A 23115-nucleotide genomic window follows, 5' to 3' on the forward strand; every position below is an offset into this window, starting at 1 on the left:
GGGGTTATGCTTGGAGCCTTGCTGCTTGCCCAAGGCTACGCTGGTTATCTCTTCTCCTGGGAACCAATATGGGGAATCAAACTCCCAACCTCTAGATTCCTTACTCATTGAGCTATCCAGCCAGACACAGAACATAGAAAGATGCATTATAACAAATTAGACCAACAGTCCATTTAGTACAACAAAAGACAGCATTTTCCTAAGGACTGAAGCAGATTTTTTTTTTCATAGTCCATAGGCGTATACTTACTAAAATGAAGAGTTGCATGCAGTGCATTTCCTGTGTAATTAAGCTGCAGCCCCACCATAATGAATGGCTGGATTGCTCTCAGTGATTTAGATATGTGGCTGTGGAACCAGAGGTTGGGAGTTTGATTCCCCACTATGCCTTCCTGACAGAGGCTGGTCTGGATGATCCCGTTGGGGGAGTCGCTGGTAACATCTGCAGTCCCCAGGCACTGGGTGAGAGACAGTGCCTGGGAGTATTTCTGGCCTGCACTCCCCTACCCTTCAGGACCGGGCCCCTGCTGCTGCTGCTGCTGCTGCTTTGGGCCACCCCACCCCTTCCTCAACACCAGCCACCTGGCTGGGAGGGGAGGGAAGCTATAAAAGCAAGAAGCCGGTGCCAGGGCCCTCTGAGAGCAACGTTCCTGTCGTTGGGGGAGTCGCTGGTAACATCTGCCGTCCCCAGGCACTGGGTGAGAGACAGTGCCTGGGAGTATTTCTGGCCTGCACTCCCCTACCCTTCAGGACCGGGACCCTGCTGCTGCTGCTGGTGCTGCTTTGGGCCACCCCACCCCTTCCTCAACACCAGCCACCTGGCTGGGAGGGGAGGGAAGCTATAAAAGCAAGAAGCCGGTGCCAGGGCCCTGCGAGAGCTGCGTTCCTGTCGTCGGGGGAGTCACTGGTAACATCTGCCGTCCCCAGGCACTGGGTGAGAGACAGTGCCTGGGAGTATTTCTGGCCTGCACTCCCCTGCCCTTCAGGACCGGGCCCCTGCTGCTGCTGCTGCTGGTGGTGCTTTGGGCCACCCCACCCCTTCCTCAACACCAGCCACCTGGCTGGGAGGGGAGGGAAGCTATAAAAGCAAGAAGCCGGTGCCAGGGCCCTCTGAGAGCAACGTTCCTGTCGTTGGGGGAGTCGCTGGTAACATCTGCCGTCCCCAGGCACTGGGTGAGAGACAGTGCCTGGGAGTATTTCTGGCCTGCACTCCCCTGCCCTTCAGGACCGGGACCCTGCTGCTGCTGCTGCTGGTGCTGCTTTGGGCAACCCCACCCCTTCCTCAACACCAGCCACCTGGCTGGGAGGGGAGGGAAGCTATAAAAGCAAGAAGCCGGTGCCAGGGCCCTCTGAGAGCAACGTTCCTGTCGTTGGGGGAGTCGCTGGTAACATCTGCCGTCCCCAGGCACTGGGTGAGAGACAGTGCCTGGGAGTATTTCTGGCCTGCACTCCCCTACCCTTCAGGACCGGGACCCTGCTGCTGCTGCTGGTGGTGCTGCTTTGGGCCACCCCACCCCTTCCTCAACACCAGCCACCTGGCTGGGAGGGGAGGGAAGCTATAAAAGCAAGAAGCCGGTGCCAGGGCCCTCTGAGAGCAATGTTCCTGTCGTTGGGGGAGTCGCTGGTAACATCTGCCGTCCCCAGGCACTGGGTGAGAGACAGTGCCTGGGAGTATTTCTGGCCTGCACTCCCCTACCCTTCAGGACCAGGACCCTGCTGCTGCTGCTGCTGCTTTGGGCTACCCCACCCCTTCTGCAACACCAGCCATCTGGCTGGGAGTGGAGAAGGGGCATTAGAAGGGTGTGTGGGTTTGTTTTGTTTGTTTTTAACTATCATTGAGTTGCATAGAGACCCACAGTGGACCTGATGGAACAGGAAGGGGGGAGGGCGTTGGAGGGGGCAGCCATTGAGGTGGTGCTGGGTAGGGGAAGGAATGGCGGTGGGGGTAGAACATGCCCGTGTAGGAGAAGAGAGTTTAGATATCTTACATCTATCCCCTCTTCTAGTCCTACCTCCAACCAGATGGTATCAGGCGACCATATCAGCAAACCCTCGAGCCACACGGTGCTGTTGATGAACGCCAGGTCAGTACAAAACAAAACTGCCCTCATCCATGATGTAATTCTGGATGAGGGGGCTGACCTGGCGTGCATTACTGAGACCTGGGTGGGAGAGGAAGGTGGTGTCCCCCTCTCCCAGCTGTGTCCTCCTGGGTACTCAGTCCAGCACCAGTGTCGCTCAGAGGGTCGGGGAGGGGGAGTTGCTATAGTCTATAGGAGTTCTATCTCCTTGACCAGGCTTCCTATCCCTTTGAGAGGAGGTCTTGAGGGCCTGTATTGTGTGTTGGGCTCACGAGACAGATTAGGGATTCTGTTGGTGTACCGCCCACCCTGCTGCGTACCAACAGTCTCCCTACCTGAGCTGACGGAGGCAGTCTCAGACCTGGTGTTGAGGACTCCCAGGCTGCTGGTGCTGGGGGACCTCAACATCCATGCTGAGGCTGCCTTGACTGGGGCGGCTCAGGACTTCATGGCCGCCATGACAACCATGGGGCTGTCTCAATGTGTCATCGGCCCGACACATGAGAAGGGCCACACCTTGGACCTGGTTTTCACAACGGGACTGGAAGGTGGTGGTTTGGATGTGGAGGGGCTGGTCGTGACCCCATTGTCATGGTCAGACCACTTCCTGGTCAAATTCAGTCTATTAGCTTCTTCTTCCCTCTGCAAGGGTGGGGGATCGATTAAGATGATCTGCCCCCGGAGACTAATGGATCCGGATGGTTTCCTGAATGCTCTGGGGGAGTATCCGTCTGATATGGTTGGCGCTCCTGTCGAAGCTCAGGTCATCCTATGGAATAGGGAGATGACCCGGGCGGTTGACACGATTGCGCCTAAGCGCCCTCTCCCTGCTCGCCGAGCCCAGACAGCTCCCTGGTATACTTCTGAACTGCGGGCGATGAAGCAAGAGGGGAGACGGCTAGAGCGCAGGTGGAGGAAGTCCCACTGGGAATCCGATCGAACACGACTTAGAGCCCATTATCAGGCCTATTTCGTGGCAATACGGCTGGCGAAACGGCAATATTTCTCCAGCCGTATTGCTTCCTCAGAATGTCATCCAGCAGAGCTGTTTCGGGTGGTCCGGGATCTTCTTCAACCGGGAAACCCGGTGGAGGTCCCGGACTGCTCATCAGCTCGCTGTGATGAGTTTGCTATTCATTTTGAGGAAAAAATCGCTCAGATTCGCAGTGGGCTGGACTCCACTGTTACTGCAAAATCGGAAGATGTGTCCAGTGTGCCTTGCTTAGGTCAAACTTTAATGGATGAGTTTCAATTGTTGAGACCCGAGGATGTGGACAGGGTGCTTGGATCTGTCCGTTCTACCACCACGCTGCTCGACCCTTGCCCATCTTGGCTAATTGGAAGATCTGCCAGGGGGGTTCGCACTTGGGTCCAGGAGGCCGTGAACGCCTCTCTGAGAGAGGGAGTGGTCCCTACCGCCTTGAAAGAGGCGGTAATTCGACCACTCCTTAAAAAGCCTAACCTGGACCCAAGGCTGGTGGTCAACTACCGACCAGTGGCGAACCTCCCTTATTTGGGCAAGGTGTTGGAGCGGGTTGTGGCCGGGCAACTCCAGGCGCTGCTGGATGAAACGGATTTTCTGGATCCATTTCAATCGGGTTTCAGGCCGGGTTTTGGTACAGAGACAGCCTTGGTCGCCCTGTATGATGACCTTTGCCGGGAGAGAGACAGGGGGAGTGTGACCCTGTTGATACTCCTGGACCTCTCAGCGGCTTTCGACACCATCGACCATGGTGTCCTTCTGGATAGGCTGGCTGGGTTAGGAGTTGGGGGCACTGTTTTACGGTGGTTCTGCTCCTTCCTAGCTGACCGTATCCAGAGGGTGGTGCTGGGGGACAGTTGCTCTGCCCCATGGCATTTATGTCATGGGGTTCCTCAGGGCTCGATACTGTCCCCCATGCTGTTTAACATCTACATGAAACCGCTGGGAGAGGTCATCAGGAGGTTTGGGCTGAGGAGTCAGCAATATGCTGACGACACTCAGCTCTACCTCTCGTTTTCCACCAATCCAGGTGAGGCGGTTTCTGTGCTGAACTCGTGTCTGGACCTGATAATGGACTGGATGAGGGTTAATAAATTGAAACTCAATCCAGACAAGACGGAAGTGCTGTTAGTGGGTGCTTCGCCGGACAGGTTGGAGGGCCACTTCCCTGTCCTGAATGGGGTTACACTCCCCCTAAGGGACAGGGTCCGCAGCTTGGGGGTGCTCCTGGACCCCAGTCTAACACTGGAAGCCCAGGTGGACTCGGTGGCCAGGGGCGCCTTCCTCCAGCTGCGGAAATTATACCAGCTACGGCCCTACCTGGACGAGAGGAGTCTCATGACAGTTACACATGCACTGGTAACATCTCGTATTGATTATTGCAATGCGCTCTACGTGGGGCTGCCTTTGAAGACGGTCCGGCGACTGCAACTGGTTCAGAATCGAGCTGCGCGGCTGGTGAGTGGTGGGGCCGCCAGAGAGCACATCAAGCCGATTCTGTATAATTTACACTGGTTACCAGTTGCTGTCCGGGCCCAATTCAAAGTGCTTGTTTTGACATATAAAGCCCTAAACGGCTTGGGCCCTGGATACTTGAAGGACCGCCTCCTTCCATATGAGCCTACCAGGCTGTTAAGATCTTGCCAGGGGGCCCTTTTGAAAGAGCCATCCCTCAAGGAGGTAAGAGGGATGGCTTGTAGACAAAGGGCCTTCTCGGCAGCTGCCCCCAGACTATGGAACGCCCTCCCAACTGAAATTCGCCTGGCGCCGACACTGATGATATTTCGGCGCCAGGTCAAAACCTTCCTGTTCCAGAAGGCTTTTAATTGAAATAACATTAACTGTGGGTCTTAATGATGGCAATTTTAATTGTATTTTTTAATTGTATTTTAATTGTATTTTAACTGTATTTTAATCATTTTATTTTACTGCATTGAATTTTAATTGTTGTAAGCCTCCCAGAGACCTTTGGGTAGAGTGGGTGGCATATAAATTAAATAAATAAATAAATAAATAAATAAATATCCAGCCCTGCAATTCTAAAATGATTATTATTGTTGTTTTTGTTGTTGTTGTTGTTTCTAAATCTGTGTCAGTAATTCTTTTGGTTGTTGTGGGTTTTTCAGTAATTCTTTATCTAATATCCTTAACATAATGTTATTAATTTGTTTAATATGTGAATAATTCACTGTTTTTAGCTTTAATATTGTGTTTTAATTATGTAAGTCACAGTAGATCATTTATTAGGAAAAAGGTGGATAACAATAGAAGGAAGGAAGGAAGGAAGGAAGGAAGGAAGGAAGGAAGGAAGGAAGGAAGGAAGGAAGGAAGGAAGGGAGGGAGGGAGGGAGGGAAGGAAGGAAGGGAGGAAGGAAGGAAGGAAGGAAGTTTTATTTATTTATCGAAGTTTGAAGTTATTGTCTTGGGGAGTAATATATTGTTATGATTTTAAATTGTAATTGTTATATGATATGTTGTTAACCGCCCAGAGTAGTCTATATGACTAGATGGGCAGGCTGTAAATGTAATAAATAAATAAATAACTGCTAACGTTTTGTTTAATGTGGCATTTCTTCCTTGGATTTAATTATATTTTTTTATATTCCATTTAGTGCATTACTAAGTTTTTGACAATGTAGAATTTGTTTTAGCTTCTGCTTTTCTTCAGTGTGATGCTATCAGAGTAGCAAATATTAAGGGCTTTCTCTTTTGACTTATTTGTAACAAGCAGCTGCCTGTTTTATGTTCACCCGTTACATAAAGTGGAATGAAAATACAACCAACCCCCTTTTCAAAGCAATTTCCAGAGTATTGGTATATGCTGTGCTCATAATTTCTGATGCGTGTGGACTTTATCTACAACTAGCCCAGTTTTAACCAAAAGTCAGACATTAGGTGTTCGTGACCAGAAGAGTTTTGTGCTTAAGTCATTCTTTTTCATAACTCAGGAAAAATATGGGCAAATAACACTATTATCTCTATTCCGTTTAAACACGATATATGGTAGTTTACCTTTTTAATTTTTTTTATATCAGGATCTTCTTCTTCTTGGTTGCCATGGTATGGTCGCATCCGTTCTTTAGTTTTATTGAGAGCTACAATCTGAAGGGGGGGGGATTAAATGAATGATGGTTAAGATTTTTTAGAATTCCATAATGTTTGAGAATACCACAAGACTTGCAAAGTCCTATTTCAAAACACTGAAGCTTCTTAGATTTGTATAAAGTAAGCATTTCTCTGGATTTACAATAGTTCCACCAAACTCTGAAAAAAAATGACTATGTATCAGTTTGTAGCTATAAATGAACAACTGCAACAAAAATAAATAAATAAATAAATAAATCATACAAGACCAAAGATCTTAAGAGAAGAATAAAAAGCACCTAAGCAAAGACAGATTTTTTGTCCCACTGGAAGCATGAATTGTCACAATAAGATCTTTGGTTCCAGATGCACACACCACTAGAAATTACTTTAAGTTAGGCCTGCACACTTTGGAGACCTGTGAAACAACATACAGTACAGCACAGCAGCTATCAAGCTCCCATGTTTTGTGCCTTATTGAACCTTCAAAACCAACAGCAAAGCAAAAGCAAAGTGTTCTGCTTATACACCACCCCATAGTGCCTTAAGCACTGTCTGGGTGGTTTTACAAGTTAATTATGCAGGCTACACATTTGAACTAGGTATTCATTTTACCGACCTCAGAAGGATAGAAGGCTGAGTCAACCTTGAGCCTGGGACTGAACCCCAGGTTGTGAGCACAGTTTTGGCTGCAGTACACCAGTTTAACCACTTTGCCACGAAGCTGGTTGTCAAAGTATTTAACAAAAAGCATACATGGCTTGCATTCTCTGTTTGGCTTGATGAGAGACAGAAAGGCCATAGCCTCACATGGCAAGCCAAGGAACAACACTGCCTGATTAGTTACCAGCAGCACCATCAGGCACATCAGTGTGTCATCAGAATACAAGTGTTTTCTCTGTTCTGGCTGGGCTTCATCCCAGCATGTCAGAGGAAAAAACAAATTTCAATAATTCCCTGGGTTAAATTCCTTGTAACTGTGCCCGTAATATGCACTCTTGCTCCAGTGAAATTAAACACAGGACTATACAACCATCTGTTAGAACAAAAAGAGTGTGGCCAAAATAAAATTGTAAAACAACTTTGCATCAATAATTAAAGTTATTAATAAAGCTAGAAAAAATAATCATGTAAATAAATCTAACTCTACAGCAGTTATTACTTTGCTCTTAATCTAGGTTTCATCATTATAGGGTATGAGCATTTTGCTACTGACAGAAAAGTTAGACTGTACTGTAATATATCAATTAGAAGCACAGCAAGATGATAAGAGTAAATAGTACATTGTTTTGGAACTTACCTCTGATTTAAGCCTTTCAATTTCTGTTTCTTGATCTTCAAGCTGATGTCGCAGTTGATTGGCTGAAATCTTTTCTGTCTCTACAATCTGAACTAGATGAATATACTTCTGCATTAATACTTCCCTCTCAATCAGAATATCTGAGTAGCTACAAACAGACAAAAAGACAAGAGGGAAATTTCAGTTCACAAGTACAGTAGCTTATTAATCACTGCAGGAGTGAAATGCAACCATACATCAGTAATCACAGTCTGTGTGCTTCTATAATAGTTAGACTAAAGCAAGGAATAGATTACATTTAATCTAGCAGGGTGAGTTGCTAAGGGATATGATCAGCTTTGCATCAGAGTTCAGTGGGTATCAATGCTACTAATTTTAAATTTAAATTTAAATTTAAAATAATTATTTGAACATTATCAAGAACTGGCAACATGAACATTTTATTTTGACTGCTATATTTATAAAGTTTCATTTTATCTCACTCCTCCAACAATTTGAGATAGCTTTTGAATAAGGGGAGATGGGAGTTTTGCTCATTTTGTTCACTGAAAACAAATGTGCCTATTCTCACTTCCTGAATCAAAATGTCCTTTGGTACTCAAAATTCTCCATGTTTCATGATGTAGTACTTCAAACAAAAATGTGTACAAAAATGTGTGCTAGAAAAAAATACAGATTGAACTCTTCATAGAATTTTTTTAATTGCAGACTGCTTCAGAAACACAGCAGAACTAACTAAAATTGGAATAATGAGAAACTAAGAGAAATTGAAACTGAATGACAGATTAGCTCATCCACACTTTTGACCAATATAGCTTTCAATTATTTTCTATAAGATGTTGCTGATCCAGACACTGAAAGGCATTAATTAGTGCACGCAGTGGTTTGGTGCCAGTCATGTAATTGGGGATGGGCAGGATAGAATGTAAGGTCACTGAGGATCAAAAGGGTGCACTCGTGCAGCCCTTTCACGATTACTCTTTCCACTTCCTAAACCCCTCAGGGATCAAATTTTCTAATCTGGGGGTTAGAAAAGGGGGGGTCATCTTATACATTGGGTCATTGTGGCGTTCACCTTTGTGGCACCTGATTGTTTTGCCCTCAGAAAGGCTCACATCATGTTTTTCTCTTGCTGCCACCAGTGGATTATCTCAATCCACAATATAAATGACATCTGTCAGAACACTTGTCTTGTGAATACAAACTGAACTTATTTATTGAAGTGAATCAGATTTAATAATAACAGAAGTTCTTCAGATAATCATTGTACACAAGCAAATCATCAAGAGTTCTCTCAGTGCATACTTTTCTCTTACAATATCATTGCCACCTTCTTTACCTAATTTCTTAACCAGACTTATCACTCTGTATCTGTTCCCTCTCTCTCTCTCTGACTAACCACTCTGACTCTGACTTCTTTCTCACTTCGACTCTGCCTTTTAACATCTCTTTTTGGCTCCGCCTCTCAAACACATTAGCATAGAACCTGAATAATGCATGACTTATTTTGTATAACAAGGGGTGAACGCTACAGTCATCTATAAGAAAAATATGTTTTTTTTAAGTCACAAATTTGGTAGATGAGTGGAATACTATGGACATGGTGTATGTTGATTTCAGCATGACTTTTAATTAAGTATCTTGTAATATTCTTGTAGCCAAGCTGGTAAACAATGATACTGTTAGATGGATGTGTAGCTGGTTGATGGGCTGTATCCAAACAGTTAACAACAGTTCCTTGTCATCCCGGACAGAAATGACAAGTGAGATTATGTAGGTTCTGTCCTGGGTCCAGTGTTGTTCAATATAATTATAAATGAATTGAATGAATGTATGAAGGGGGGTGCTCATCACATTTGAAGATGAGACTGACCAGCGAGGTAACATTTCAAAAGTTTCAATAAAGGAACCTATTGCAAGCCCTATGAAGGGCTGTTAATGGCAGACTCTTCTGGACAAAAAACTCGCAAGACAAACGGTTTTGGCAATGGGGGGGTTGATGACTCGCAAGACAAATGTTCCTATGGCGGTGCTTCACAAGATGAATGTTTTCCGTTTTTTGTTCCTGCCTCATATTTGCTGATTTTTAAATGTTTTTCTATGATGTTTAAAAAGCTAAAGTTTTTGATTGAAATTTTTTAAATCATCTGCACAATATGTATGGCTTTAAAAAGCACTTAATAAACCCCTTGTAAACCAAATTTGACTTTGCTCTGACTTTTTTTGCCCATAGGAACGCATTAATTAGATTTCAATGCATTCCTATGGGAAAACGTGTTTCGCAAGACAAATTTTTCACAAGACATTAACCGTGGAACGAATTAAATTCATCTTGCAAGGCACCACTGTACCATATGCCATTGGCTTTTGCTAATTGAGCATTAATAACATGACATTAAATGAAATCGCTTTCCAGAAATTCTAATAGCCTTGTAAAAACAGCATATATTATTTTTATTTTGTATTATTATGTTCATTATTGGTACAGTGTGTGTTTTATCTGTCTAACATGTAAACTGCCCAGAATGGCCTAGTAGCCAGATGGGTGGAATAGAAGCCAAATAAATAAATAAATAAATAAATAAATAAATAAATAAATGAATGAATGAATGAATGAATGAATGAATGAATGAATAAATAAATAAATAAATAAATAAATAAATAAATAAATAAATAAATAAGTATAGGCCATCCACCACTGTTCACCTTGCTTCAGATGGAATTTTGAATACTGAATATTGCCATGTTAGTGGTGGTGGTACTACTATTCCTATACAACTGTAATAAACCCTTTAATAATATGCCAGGACAGATACAAAAGAAGAGCATAAGTGAATCATCACCAGTACTGTTAGATAGAAACTGTACCTGAAGGTTTCTTACCTGGCTTGGTGAATAGCCTCTACCCATTCTTCTCCATCTACTTCATCTTCACAACGGAGCTCAAGTGGCTTCTGCCCCTCATGGCCAAAGAATACAGTAAAATAGAACTGCAGCATGGAGAAAAAAGTTTTGGATTTAGTCATCTATACAGCAGCATCCAAGATACAACATCAAGTATAAATAATGTAGTCAGCATCTACAATAGAATGATAAATGGCTGAAATCCTGTTGCTTGGTGTAGTAAGTTGAACTAGAGTGGGCCTATTGAATCAGTGAGGATTTAGTGAGTCAGTTCCTCCATAAGTTCTATTGATCCGAATGGGCCCATTCTAGATGCAATTTACTACACTAAAATAAGTCACCTCTAGAATAAGCCCACTTGAATAAAATGAACTTTCAGTGGAGTTGATACACTAAACTCCATTGATTCAATGGACCTACACTAGTATGACTTACTACACCAAGTCACAGGATTTTAACCACTTAACATAATTCTAAACATAACAGACCAAAGATCCATTCAGAAGCCTCTGTTTTCCACAATGACTACTCACAAGCGCACAAGCAGGAAATGATGGCAATGACCCTCTTCCACTATTGTTCTCCAACAGCCAATACTGTTGGAGCAACCATCATCATTAATAGCCATGAGTGATTCTCCCATCAACTGACATAAAAATATTTTAGTTAACTACATACTGCATCTTGTCTCACCTTTCTACTTCATGTCGCTTCAAGTGTGTTCAGTTACTGAGATGGGAAAAAAATTCTCTACTTGCTCTTCCCACACCACAATTGACTATTATAAAACAGCTAACTTTATAAACGATCACATTTCCTCTTACTATTTTTCTAAACTAAAAGGCCTCTAATGTTGCACCGTTCCATATAGAAAAGTTGCCCAAAATTGTGAAGTGTACATGGTCATTATACCCCATCTGGCACAGTCTTTTCTGAGGAGGTAAGCTTGCCTTAGCAGAAAGGACCATGGACAGAAGAAATATTAAAGCAAGCAGGCACTTCCCAGAGACACAGGAGATTGAGACAGTGTCTGGACTTTTCAGAGAAAATTGTAGTCCCTCCAGGTGACAATGGAGGCTCTGAAATGGTAGTACATCTGACTGAGCCTGAAAAGAATACCAGCAACTTATAGCATTGAACAAGAGAGCATAATAGAGGCAAAGAACACATCTCCAAGGATATCCCAGATGCAGCAAAGAAATGAGCAGACACAGCTGGGAAAAGACAGCACCAACACCACAGGCAAATAAATACAGCTCAGAAGTCCTGACCAAGTTGCTGGACCCAATGTCCTTATTTCATCTGCTCCTTGTCCAGTTCTCAGCCTTCTCTGTTCCTTGCTTCTCTACCAAACCCACTTCCAGCTGAGCTGATGTGGACCTGTACTCTCTAATTAACTTGCTTCTGACTGTTCCCTGTTTAGGCCTTGTTTGGGTACTTGATTGGATGCATCAGTGATTTATGGATTGACTATGTATCTGGATTGTGACTATTCCCTGCACAAATTGAGAACTCTAGTATTCTCAGTGCCTTCACTCTTAGACTTTCCTCACAGAATTTAGCTGCTGTCTCACTGGCACTAGCAACCACAAACCAGTACCACAGTATTCGAAACACATAATGGATTTGTATGAAGGCCCTACAAGATTGGTAGCTTTTTCAATCCCAATGTCAAACAATGTTAAATTCTTGGACTAAATCCATGTTTAGTCTTGCTAGAGTATTTTCCTTTTATTTTACCAATTCCTAACAACTCAGAAAGTCTGGCTTACATGTGACAAATGGTGGATTCACTTCTTGTTTTGAATACATTTCTCTCACTATGCTTGTATCACCAATGACTGAACATGAGCTAAGAGACCTTAGATCAAGCATATGAAAGCATTCTATATATTGCCTTGAATTAACTGACAAAATCTAGCCTAAAGGAGAACAAGTACTTTTTATGCTTTTAGTCCAGAAATACTGCACATGTCTAGTAAGGTGTGGTAATTAGAAATCTGAAGACCATGGTACAGCCACTAGGGGCATTGTTTCAATTTAGACTATGTACACAGTGATTCCAGATGTGGTCTGTTGATGTTATTCCTCTGTCCTTTTTTTAAAAAAGTTGGCTTCTGCAGTTTCTTGCTACCTGTTATCTAAAGAGAGAGATTTTCATAGAGAAATATTATTACACCTTTATGTTCCTTTTCATTGTTTAATTTCAAAATTATACTTAAAAATTTAAGCAGTCCCAATCCTCCCCCCAAAACATTACTCCTCAAAAGCATTATTTAAGGAGTACTGAGTAAATGTTACTCATTATGTAATGTCATTTCCAGCCATTACATTATTCTGGAAGAAGGCCATTTTTATTCCCTTGTTACTCTCTCCAAATGTCTAGTTTCTGTTTTCACTATAGCAATGTGATGGAAAATGTAAGGTGACAACGATGGCCCTGGAACAAGCTGAGAAAGAATTCTACATACTGTACTGTTTTCGAAAAGAGCCTCGTGGCGCAGTGGTTAAAACGCTGTACTGCAGCTAAAACTGTGCTCACGACCTGGGGTTCAAATCCCAGGTAGCCGGCTCAAGGTTGACTCAGCCTTCCATCCTTCCGAGGTCGGTAAAACAAGTACCCAGCTTGCTGGGGGGGCAATGTGTAGCCTGTATAATTAAAATTGTAAACCTCCCGGAGAGTGCTTGTCGCGCTATGGGGCGGTATATAAGTCCAATAAATAAATAAATAAATAAATAAATAAATAAATAAATAAATAAATAAATAAAGTAGTAATTCATTTATTTATTTATTTATTTGTTTATTTATTTGTTTGTTTGTTTGTTTGTTTGTTTATTTATTTAAATTGGGTTCTAGTCTGGGTAATTTGTTTTACGCAAAAATATTTTTTTAACCTTATTAATGAAAAGCAAGGTATCAATGCCACAATTGTAGATTACAAAAACAGAAATAACACATGCTGATAACAGCCTAGGTGAGATAGAACAGCTTCAGTCAAATAAAGCATGATTTGTTGCCTCCCTTCACCTGATGTAATTGAGGGTAATGGTTGCTCCTTTTTCAATCCAATATTTATCATTCAGTATTGTCTGATGAAGTGGACCAGTCCACAAAAGCTCACATTAAAATTAGTCTTTAAACCACAATGTTTTATCTTTATCTTTTTATTTGGGTTTTGCCTGTCATTCAATAGGGTTTCACTGCCTTCTTATCGTAACAGAAAGACGTGGGTGCTGTGCCTCCTCCATTCCACTCCCAATGGCCACCATCTGATAGGCTAAAGATTTCAGGACCAGTCCCATGCCATATCTCTTCAAGCCAATGAGGTGCGCTTGGCCAGTGACTTTGCACCCTCCAGGTGCCTGCAGAGGCTCAGTAGGGTATTTTAGTTTATCTCTTTAGGTAATCCAGTGGCCAGACACATGCTACAACTGATAACCTTCATTAGTCCCTTAGGTTTTCCCTTTAGCCTCAGGTCTGGGTGCTGAGGGACAAAATTGCTACTGGGCTGTGGTTGAGGAATAATATTACCCAGCAAATGAGAGTTTTGCCCAATTGCTTTATTGACTTGCTTCTTTGCTATTGCAGGATGAGATTCAACCATTCCAGATCTTCTTCAAAGTACAAGCCCCACAATACAGTATAGCTGAACTGCAACATTGTGGCTGCAACGTCGGCTTAGCTGAATGAGATCTCAGGTTTCTGATTAAAATCCAATAATAATTTGGGTGGTGGTTGTTTAAAACAAAGCCTTTTAGGATCCCACAAGCTTCCTAGTTATAAATCACATTAATCACAAATGCAGGATTTATAATGGTAGCTGTACTTTTTGCTATACGACTGCTTTGCAAAAAGGGGGGAGAGAGGGGGGGGAGTGTTAAAAAAACAAAAATATGCTAACCTTAGCAATGTTTCATTTTGTAACAGACTGCTAGCTTTCACGTTACATGCAATCTGGTGTTGATCAAACATACCATAAAACACATAGCCTTTTTGTACCATGTGGCCTCTGACCATGTGGCCAGCATGGTGGATTTCAGTCTCCCACCATGGTTGAAATCACAATTTATTTCTTTATCACTTTTTTATTTTTTCTGATTGTAAATAAAGTTCCACAAGTATAAGTAAAGATGGTTTTCTTTTTCTACTTAAGCAACTTGTAGAGTGATTTTTATATACAAAGGGCTAGTGTCACTGGAGCTGGGTAGAAGATGGGACTTTTAGCTGTTTATATTTTCACTGTGTTGCAGCTGGCTTTTGTACTTTATGCTCTGACAACTAAAAGGAAATAACAAAAAAAAATCTCAAACTGTGCAATCTACTGTAGGAGTCTGCTTGTCCACCAAAGTGCTTGTAGGGTGGACACTTATACACCACTCACAAAGAAGATATCTACCTTCAAAAAGGGCGAACATTTATTTGCAAAAAAACAAAAAAAACAAAAAAAACCTGCTTATACAAATTGATAAGTACAGATGCAAAAACAAAAAGGATTTTCATAATTTAAACACAATTATTAGGCAAATTAAATAACTCAATCCTGTGAGAAATACCATGACAAGGTAATTTGTGTGCCTGTCGAGTGAGAATGTGAGAATTTGAACACTTTTCACATTCTGGAACTTTTAAATGAAAATTTCACAGTGGTGTTTCTGAAAAAAAAAAGTCTGCACAAAAATGCAAGTCTTATGTAAAATGCAAGTTTTTGTGCTAACTTTGGGCAGGGGGGGGCAGCTACATAAAGTCCTAGTGTTTGTTCTGAGAGAAAAATCTTACAGTGATCTACTTTTTTCTCTCTCTTGATGTCTTGAGAAAACACTGTGGGGTGGGAGTTATTTTTTTGGCAAGGATAAGAAAAAAATGTGAGCATTCATTACATTTTAAATAAAATCTTAGAAACCTTACATAATGCCAATAAATTGATCCACCCACAACTGCTCTCCCCCAATTTGACAAAGTCTGAGAAAGATTTCTCTCACACACATACCAATATGCCATAAAACACTGGGCTGAATACTTCTGGCAAATATTAATCTAAATCATTTTCCAGCTAATGGATGTTCAAGAAAGACGATCCACTATAGTATCTAGTACATATTTTACAAGATTTTTCCACAGACAGCAACATAACTCTCACTAGCTATTTCAAACAAAGCCACCGTGTTTCTCCAAAAATAAGATAGAGTCTTATATTAATTTTTGCTCCAAAAGACTCATTAGGGCTTATTTTCAGGGGATTTTTTTTTTCATATACAACAACCTACATTTATTCAAATACAGTCATGTCGTCTTCTGGTTGCTGCACAATGGTGGAGGGCGGAGTTTCGCTTAGCTAAGTTTTATTTTTGGAGTAGGAGTTATATTACAAGCATCCTGAAAAAGCATACTAGGGCTTATTTTCAGGTTAGGTCTTATTTTTGGGGAAACAGGGAAAGTAAACAAAGATCAATCTTATGACCACATACTTCCTGGATCTTTCAGGCCCAAATCCAGATGAGGAAAATGGAATATCTAGGACCTGAAAAGATGTCCCACCTTAATTCTCATCCTGTACTAGATTATGAAACATCCAAGCTTCTTGTATTGCCAGAGAAATCCTCCTGTGAATTGACCCATGCCTGCTTGCAACCAGAACATTAACTAATTGCTTTCAGAAGTTTGGAATTATAACAAATTGCTTTTTAAGGGTAACCTGTCAAGCTCTGATTTTGCATTTTATACACAGCATGTTCTATTTGCTCCCCCCCCCAATTTTACATATTTTTTTGCAGTTTATTCTTGCATTATACTTAACTGGATTTCTAGGAGTATTTTGCTCTATACAGTGGTGCCTTGCTAGACGATGATAATCCGTTCCACTAAAATTGCTGTTTAGTGAAATCATCGTCTAGCAAAAAACATTTCCCCATTGGAATGCACTGAACCCTGTTTAATGCGTTCCAATGGGGAAGAATAATCGTTGTCTAGCGAAGATTGGCCATAGGAAAGCCGCTTTGCGAACCGCCGATCAGCTGTTTAAATAGACATCTTGCGAAGCTTAGGTCCCAAAAACACCCACTTTGTGAGCACGGAGGGAGTTATCAAAATCGTTGTCTAGCGAAAATTGGTTTGCGAAGCAGGGGCCAAACATTGTCCAGCGAAATCCCCCCATAGGAATCACTGTTTTGCGAATCGCTATAGCAATCACAAAAAGTCAATGTCTAGCGAAAAAACTGTCATGCGGGGTAACTGTCTAGCGAGGCACCACTGTATATTTAGTAGCAGTTCAATCAAGAAAAGAGGAGGTATCATGCTATCATCAAAATGTTATCATAAAATTTAGCTAAATATGGAATTGCCGTTCAACTAGGCTATGAACTGCCACAGCTAATATAGAGGTGATGTCTCTAACCTGAACTCAGATTTGGCTGGTAACAACAGTAGCGGTTTTTATGGATGGAAGGTAACATTCTGGGTCTTAAATTTCTGTAGTTCATATTTTGGTTTTCAGATAATTAGTTTATCCAGGACATGGTAGAGCAATAGGAAAATGTTTTGCATCTCAAAATAATACTTCGTAATTAGTTTGAAAATGAAAAAAACAAAAAGTGAAAAAACCAAGATGCCAATCCACCTTTACCTCATATACCTAGACAATTATTTTCCAGCCAATAATAATAATAGATAGATGTACACAGAAATGCACACTTTACATTACTACCTCGTAATTCTATGTTTGCAAAAACAAATTGGTTGCCTAGGAAGCTCTGCATGATCGAGAATCCTGCCGCTATTCCTTTACCACTCCTGCTCCATGCAAGCTGTGTTGGAGAGGGAGGATTGTTTGTCTTACAGTTAAGTCATAAAACTGGTTTGTATATAAGTATGCATACGTACACAACATCCTGGTTATAGTCTGTGGTCCTATAACAATTCATTGCAATTTTTGGGTATGACATAACCAAAGTAACCACATTCTATGTTAACTGGCTCTACTCATTGACAAAACTGAAACACAAAGCTTGTACCTCTTTGTATTATCTACTTAAATTACAGACAAAGACCAATTCTTCAGACACTGCCATCCTGGGTTGATAAATCTGGCGATCTTGCTGTTTGCGTACATTGTTTTTTCTCAACCTTCCCCTCTTACAGCTTCAGTGCCTCTGTCTTGGCTTACTAAAGCAGTACTTATCATGGCATTTGAAATAGCAATGTGTGATTTAATTCTTGCTTACATTTGCTATCCTGATTTGTAAGCAGTGATTACAGCAAATACGAAACCACATATTTCAGGCAGGAGTTCAGATGTCATGGAAAATTATGCCAGGATTGAAGTGTGAAATGGATGGTGGAAAAGAGATAAGGAGGACATTTTTTCTTGTTTTATTCTTGGCCCAAGATTGTTACATTTCAATGAAATCTATGAGCCTGGCTGCACATTGTAACTACCATGTGCCCTGTTATCAAGATGGCAATTAATTCCAGGACCAGCGAACAGAGGCTAATCAGAATGTGAGGCAACCAGATTCAGAAAATCAGAAGTCAGAGTTCAAACAGTCCAAGTCAAGCTAGCTCAAAAGTCATTCAAACAAACAAGGTGACTTCAAAAGTATAGTGAGGAAATTCAAAGGTCACACATAGTAAGGAGTCAACAGCAAGATCAAGATACAAGGCAAGTACCTTCAAGAACCAAAAGATGGCTTGCCTTCCATGCAAACACAGTTGCAAATTGAGATTCACACAGCTAGGCTGTCTGAGTCTCAGTCTGAGCTCAGCTGCAAGGTCTGACCCCTGCTCTCCCCAGAAGATAGAGCTTTTTTTCAAGGATATTCCCTACTTATGAGAAAACACCTTTTCTCAAAGGTGCTCCCTGCAGCACTTGTGTGGGCTTGCCACATTGGACTCAACCCCACAGCTGCCTTCATGTTGGGATTCAGGCTTCTAGCCCCTGGGGGTCTCCCACCAAGTGGGATGTGGTCTCCTAGATCACTGGTTCTTAACCTTGGGTTACTCAGGAGTTTTGGACTGCAACTCCTAGAAGCCTTCACCACCAGCTGTCCTGACTGGGGTTTCTGGGAGTTGCAGTTCAAAAACATCCGAGTAACAAAGGTTAAGAACCACTGTCCTAGATCACAGAGGGTTTAGAGTCTGCAAGATCTGCCATTCTCTCACCCATGTTACACTTGAGAAATCCGGAGTAACCCATTCTCAATGCATCTGTTGATGGCAAAGTATCATGTGCTAGCAATGAGGCTACAATGCCTTCTCCTTACAGTCCTTCTGCTGGCAGGTGAAAAACATCCTTTTTAAAACTGACTTTTCACCTGTGAATGGTTTGGGGGGTTTTAGCAGGGGATACAACCTATTTTTATCATGTTATTTTTAATTCATTTTAATTGTTTTAAATTAGTGTTTTTTTTAAAAAAAAATATTTAGGTTTGATTGTATTTTAATATTAATATCCTAACTAACATCTGTGATTTTAAACATAAGTATTCTCAGTGGTTTAGGTATCCAACTGCAGAGCCAGAGGTTGAGAGTTTGATTCCCCCCCACCGCTGATGCCGTGTGACCCTGGGCAAGTTGCACAGTCCCTGGATGCTTCCAGAAGAAGGGAATGGCAAACCACTTCTAAGTATTGTCTACCTAGAAAACCCTGGAAAGGGTCACCTAAGAATCAATTTTACAGCATGCCATTATTATTATTTTTCAGTATTATTCAATATCCCAGGCACAGTCAATTAAAATTATAAAAATATTGACTGGTTTTATATAACAGATACAAGTTTTAGCCAAAAACCTAAGTTATCTGTTAAATATCGATGTAGCATATATGCTTTTCCTAATATTGCTATTGTTTGTAGCTCTGATTGTGCTATTTTTGATATCTGCAGCTAATCATAATAATAATGATACTGTGTGAACTCTTCTTATTCTTCTTATTCTTATTCTTATTCTTATTCTTATTCTTATTCTTATTATTATTATTATTATTATTATTATTATTATAAAAAACACCAGGCACAGTCAAAATTATAAAAACAGAGTAGTATTACACAACAGATAAAAGTTCTAACCAAAAATCTAAGTATCTGTTAAATAGTGATGTAGTATCTATGCTGTTCCTAATACTGCTGTATTTTGTACGTAGCTGTTGTTGTTGTTTGCTGCCTTGAGTCCCTTCATTGTGAGGAAGGATACAAATAACAACAGCAACAGCAATCTTACCACAATGGAGTTCTGCCTTTGAAATTCTACCCCATAATCTGGCAAAGAAAGCTGTAAATAATTTACAAGATCAGTTTGTCTTGGCCTTGCTGCTATCCTTTCTTCATCATTCCCTCCTCCAACACTACTAATTATAATTAAACTTTTTTTAAAAAAGAGAGATCAGGAGAAGAAAGGCAACCAATAACTTTTTTCTTACTGTTCCTTCAGATTATTTCACCTGGTGATCAGGGAACTTTAAGAATTCACTTAAATCAGGCCTACCACTTAGATAGTAACATGTGAATCCTGACTCTATTTTTTAAGAAGTAGAAAGCACTCTAAAAACCAGACTTGGAACAAAGTGTCTGCTGTGACTTAGCTACTGTCATCTGAAAGTGGGGCAGCCACACCTCAAAATAGCAGAGTGAGGCACTCCCCCTTCTTAGACAACCGGTGCCAATACAGTGGATCCTCGACCTACAGAATTAATCTCTATTGGAACAGGTTCCATAGGTCGAAAGGTCCGTAGGTCGAAAATGCATTTCCCATAGGAATGCATTGAAAACCATTTAATCCGTAACCGACCCAAGAAACCCCTCCACACACACACACACACACAATGAAAATAACTACCTTACCTTTCCAAAGATTTCCAGGGGTCCCCCACCACCGCCATCGCCGCTGCCCGAGGCCTCCAAGAGCTTTGCTGCTGTGGCGGCGGTCCCCCTCTCGGCGGTCCCCCGCCCCCGCTGACGCAGGCTTTACCAGGGTGGACCAGACCTACCAGGCGAGGGCTTCCCCTGGTAGGCCCGGTCTACTCCCCAGGCTTCCCCACCCTGGGAAAGCCTGCATTGGCAGGGGTGGGGGACCTCCGAGAGGCCTCCTATGGCGGCGGGGAAGGCCTCCAGAGGTCCCCCTCACCACCGATGATGCTTCAGAGGCTCGATCGGTGGAAGGGGGGACCTCAGAGAGACCTCCCATGGCGGCGGGGAAGGCCTCCAGAGGTCCCCCTCACCACCGATCATGCTTCAGAGGCTCAATCGGTGGAAGGGGGGACCTCAGAGAGACCTCCCATGGCGGCGGGGAAGGCCTCCGGAGGTCCACCTCACCACCGATCATGCTTCAGAGGCTCAATCGGTGGAAAGGGGGACCTCAGAGAGACCTCCCATGGCGGCGGGGAAGGCCTCCGGAGGTCCACCTTGCCACCGATTGAGCCTCCAAAACACAACCAGTGGCGAGCATCCCCCTGCCGCTGCCAATCGTGCTTCGGAGGCTCGATCAATGGTGAAGGGGACCTCTGAGATGCCTCCCATGGGGGCAGAGAAGCCCTGGAAGGCATCCGGAGGCACTGCGGCCTACGGACTGGAAGGGGGAGGCGGGGAAAGTGCGAAATCTGAATTTGGCACTCTTCCTGCCTCCCCCTTCCAGTCCGTAGGTCGATTTTCCAGCCGCAAGTCAATTGGAAATCTTGAAGCCGGAACAGTCCGTACCTCGAAAAGTACGCACATTGAGCCGTGCGTATGTCAAGGGTCCACTGTACTGGCTATGCAACACAATACTTCTGAAATACCATTAACATTCTAAAATACTGGTTTCCATGGTGCTAATCTCATTTATGCTGTTAAACAGCATAATATCCGGAAATCACTGGAAGCTTGCACTTCAGAATTTGTATGTATGATGCATAGGTATGAGAAGAAGAAAAAAAGCTTCTGAAGCTATGTGCTGGTAGTATTTCTTGAAATCATCCAGTTAATTGTCAAAAAGAAAAAGGACAATTCCATCCTACTGAGTTTAATAGGGTCTGCTCCCAAGCAAAGCCATACCTTAATTTCATTAGATTATACATGTAGAGAACACACTTGTGTATAATTTGAAGTCAATATTTTACTTTAGTGGCATAATTCTATTCTTTTGATGCATGGTGTATATGTACAGTATAAACACCTATATTGTTTAAGAATGTCAGCTCACAAATATTTCCAACTTTTAGCAGCTACATTAGTATTACAAACATTTTAAGATATGTTTCTCTTCAGGCAAGCTGTCTGTCTGAATGGGTTTTTAATGGATGGTGGTGCTTTACGGCTTTGAATGTGTTTATGGTGTTGCTTAGTTTACCATTTTTTTATTGTAGTGTTTGTTTGATCCCTTTTTGGTATTTGAATACTTACTATTTTTAGCTTTAAATAATGTGTTTCAGGAAAGTTCTAAGGGTTGGATCATACTTCTGGACTATTAAAGAGCAAGCCGGGTAGGTGGGGCTCGTCAGCCATGGAAGGCAGCCCATCTAGGAGAAGGAAAACTCCAATTTCAAACCTCCACTGCCTTGTGGCTATATCCACTGATGGAAAAGGCTTCAGGAGTTAACCTAGAGGCAAAATCCAAAGCTGGAGTCCCGAAGGCAGTTTGTGTCATTTTGCCAACTCCTGCGACGTTGCTGGAACCAGTTTTATTGGCTCTTGCCTTTCCACTGGACTATATCAGCGATGTGGAGAGGGGGGGATCTGCTGCTTGGGTAACAGCCTATCCTCCATATTACCTTACCCGGGCTTCATGCTCTGGAGAGGACACTCCTTGATTCAGAGCATGTTACCATAGTCTCTCGAGACTGAAGGATGCCTATGCGGAATGTGTTTCAATGATGTAAGCTACCTTGGGTCCTTTCTAAGGAGAAAGGTGGGGTAAAAATATTTTAAATAAATAAATAAAATAAATACTATGGAGGAAGGAGAGACTTCCAGGGGGCTCCATTATGCCTGATCTATGTTGCTCCTTTGCAGACATGTCTTCCAGTTTGCTGCTGAACTGATCAGAATGTTTACTTTTTCTGCACTAACCCCATTCACATCTTCCTCAGCTTGTCGAAGAATTAAACAACATGGCATATTTGATAGTCATCATGATCCTATTGCATAGATAACTTACTTGTTAGGGAAGCACTAAAAACTTTTACAGTCTCTAATAACTGAACCAAGTGTCTAACTACGCCTGTATAATGTTTATTGATATATCTGGCAAAGAATCAAGCCAGTTTCATTTTATTATAATTTATGAAACTATTTTCTAAATGTACAGTAACAGTAGATACAAATGCACTCAAACAGGAACCTCAAACTGGGAAAGATGCCACAGGCAATAATACCTCAAATTAAAGATAACAACTGAAAAGCAATTATGCTATAAAACTAGGAAACCTACAGTTACTCTGACTTTAAAAGATAGGAAATGTTCCAGTTATATTTACTGTTTATTAGTAAACTTTTTATTTCACATTACGAAAACAAACCAGTATTTTATGTCTTTGAATCTCTGGAAATAACATGTTGTAAAGTAAACTGCCACCATTCACTTCCATAAATAGTGCATTAAAATTCATGAGTCATTGAACTGGGATTCATTAGTAGGTTTGGACCATGTCACCCATCCACCATCTTACACATGTAAAAATGGAAGCATTAGCAACCCACCACCAAGATGTGTAAATATTTAATGACATCACATGCAATGAAATTTACAGAATATTGAGCACAATCCCTTTATTATATTTTATGTTATTATGAGTAACAAT

General features: G+C 42.0%; 1 protein-coding gene across 2 annotated transcripts in view; it reads right to left on the bottom strand.

Moving 5' to 3' along the window:
• The window catches only part of RASGRF2 (Ras protein specific guanine nucleotide releasing factor 2), a 126279-nt gene that overhangs the window by 62716 nt on the left and 40448 nt on the right, over positions 1 to 23115 (bottom strand). For both annotated transcript variants that reach the window (XM_020790294.3, XM_020790295.3), the window contains exons 2-4: positions 10331 to 10437; positions 7448 to 7595; positions 6076 to 6165 (exon numbers count right to left, since the gene is read on the bottom strand). In XM_020790294.3, coding sequence (XP_020645953.3) covers positions 6076 to 6165; positions 7448 to 7595; positions 10331 to 10437 — 345 coding nt within the window. The remainder of the gene's footprint in view (positions 1 to 6075; positions 6166 to 7447; positions 7596 to 10330; positions 10438 to 23115) is intronic.

The sequence above is a fragment of the Pogona vitticeps genome, chromosome 2 (assembly GCF_051106095.1).
Source record: "Pogona vitticeps strain Pit_001003342236 chromosome 2, PviZW2.1, whole genome shotgun sequence".
Lineage (NCBI taxonomy): Eukaryota > Metazoa > Chordata > Lepidosauria > Squamata > Agamidae > Pogona > Pogona vitticeps.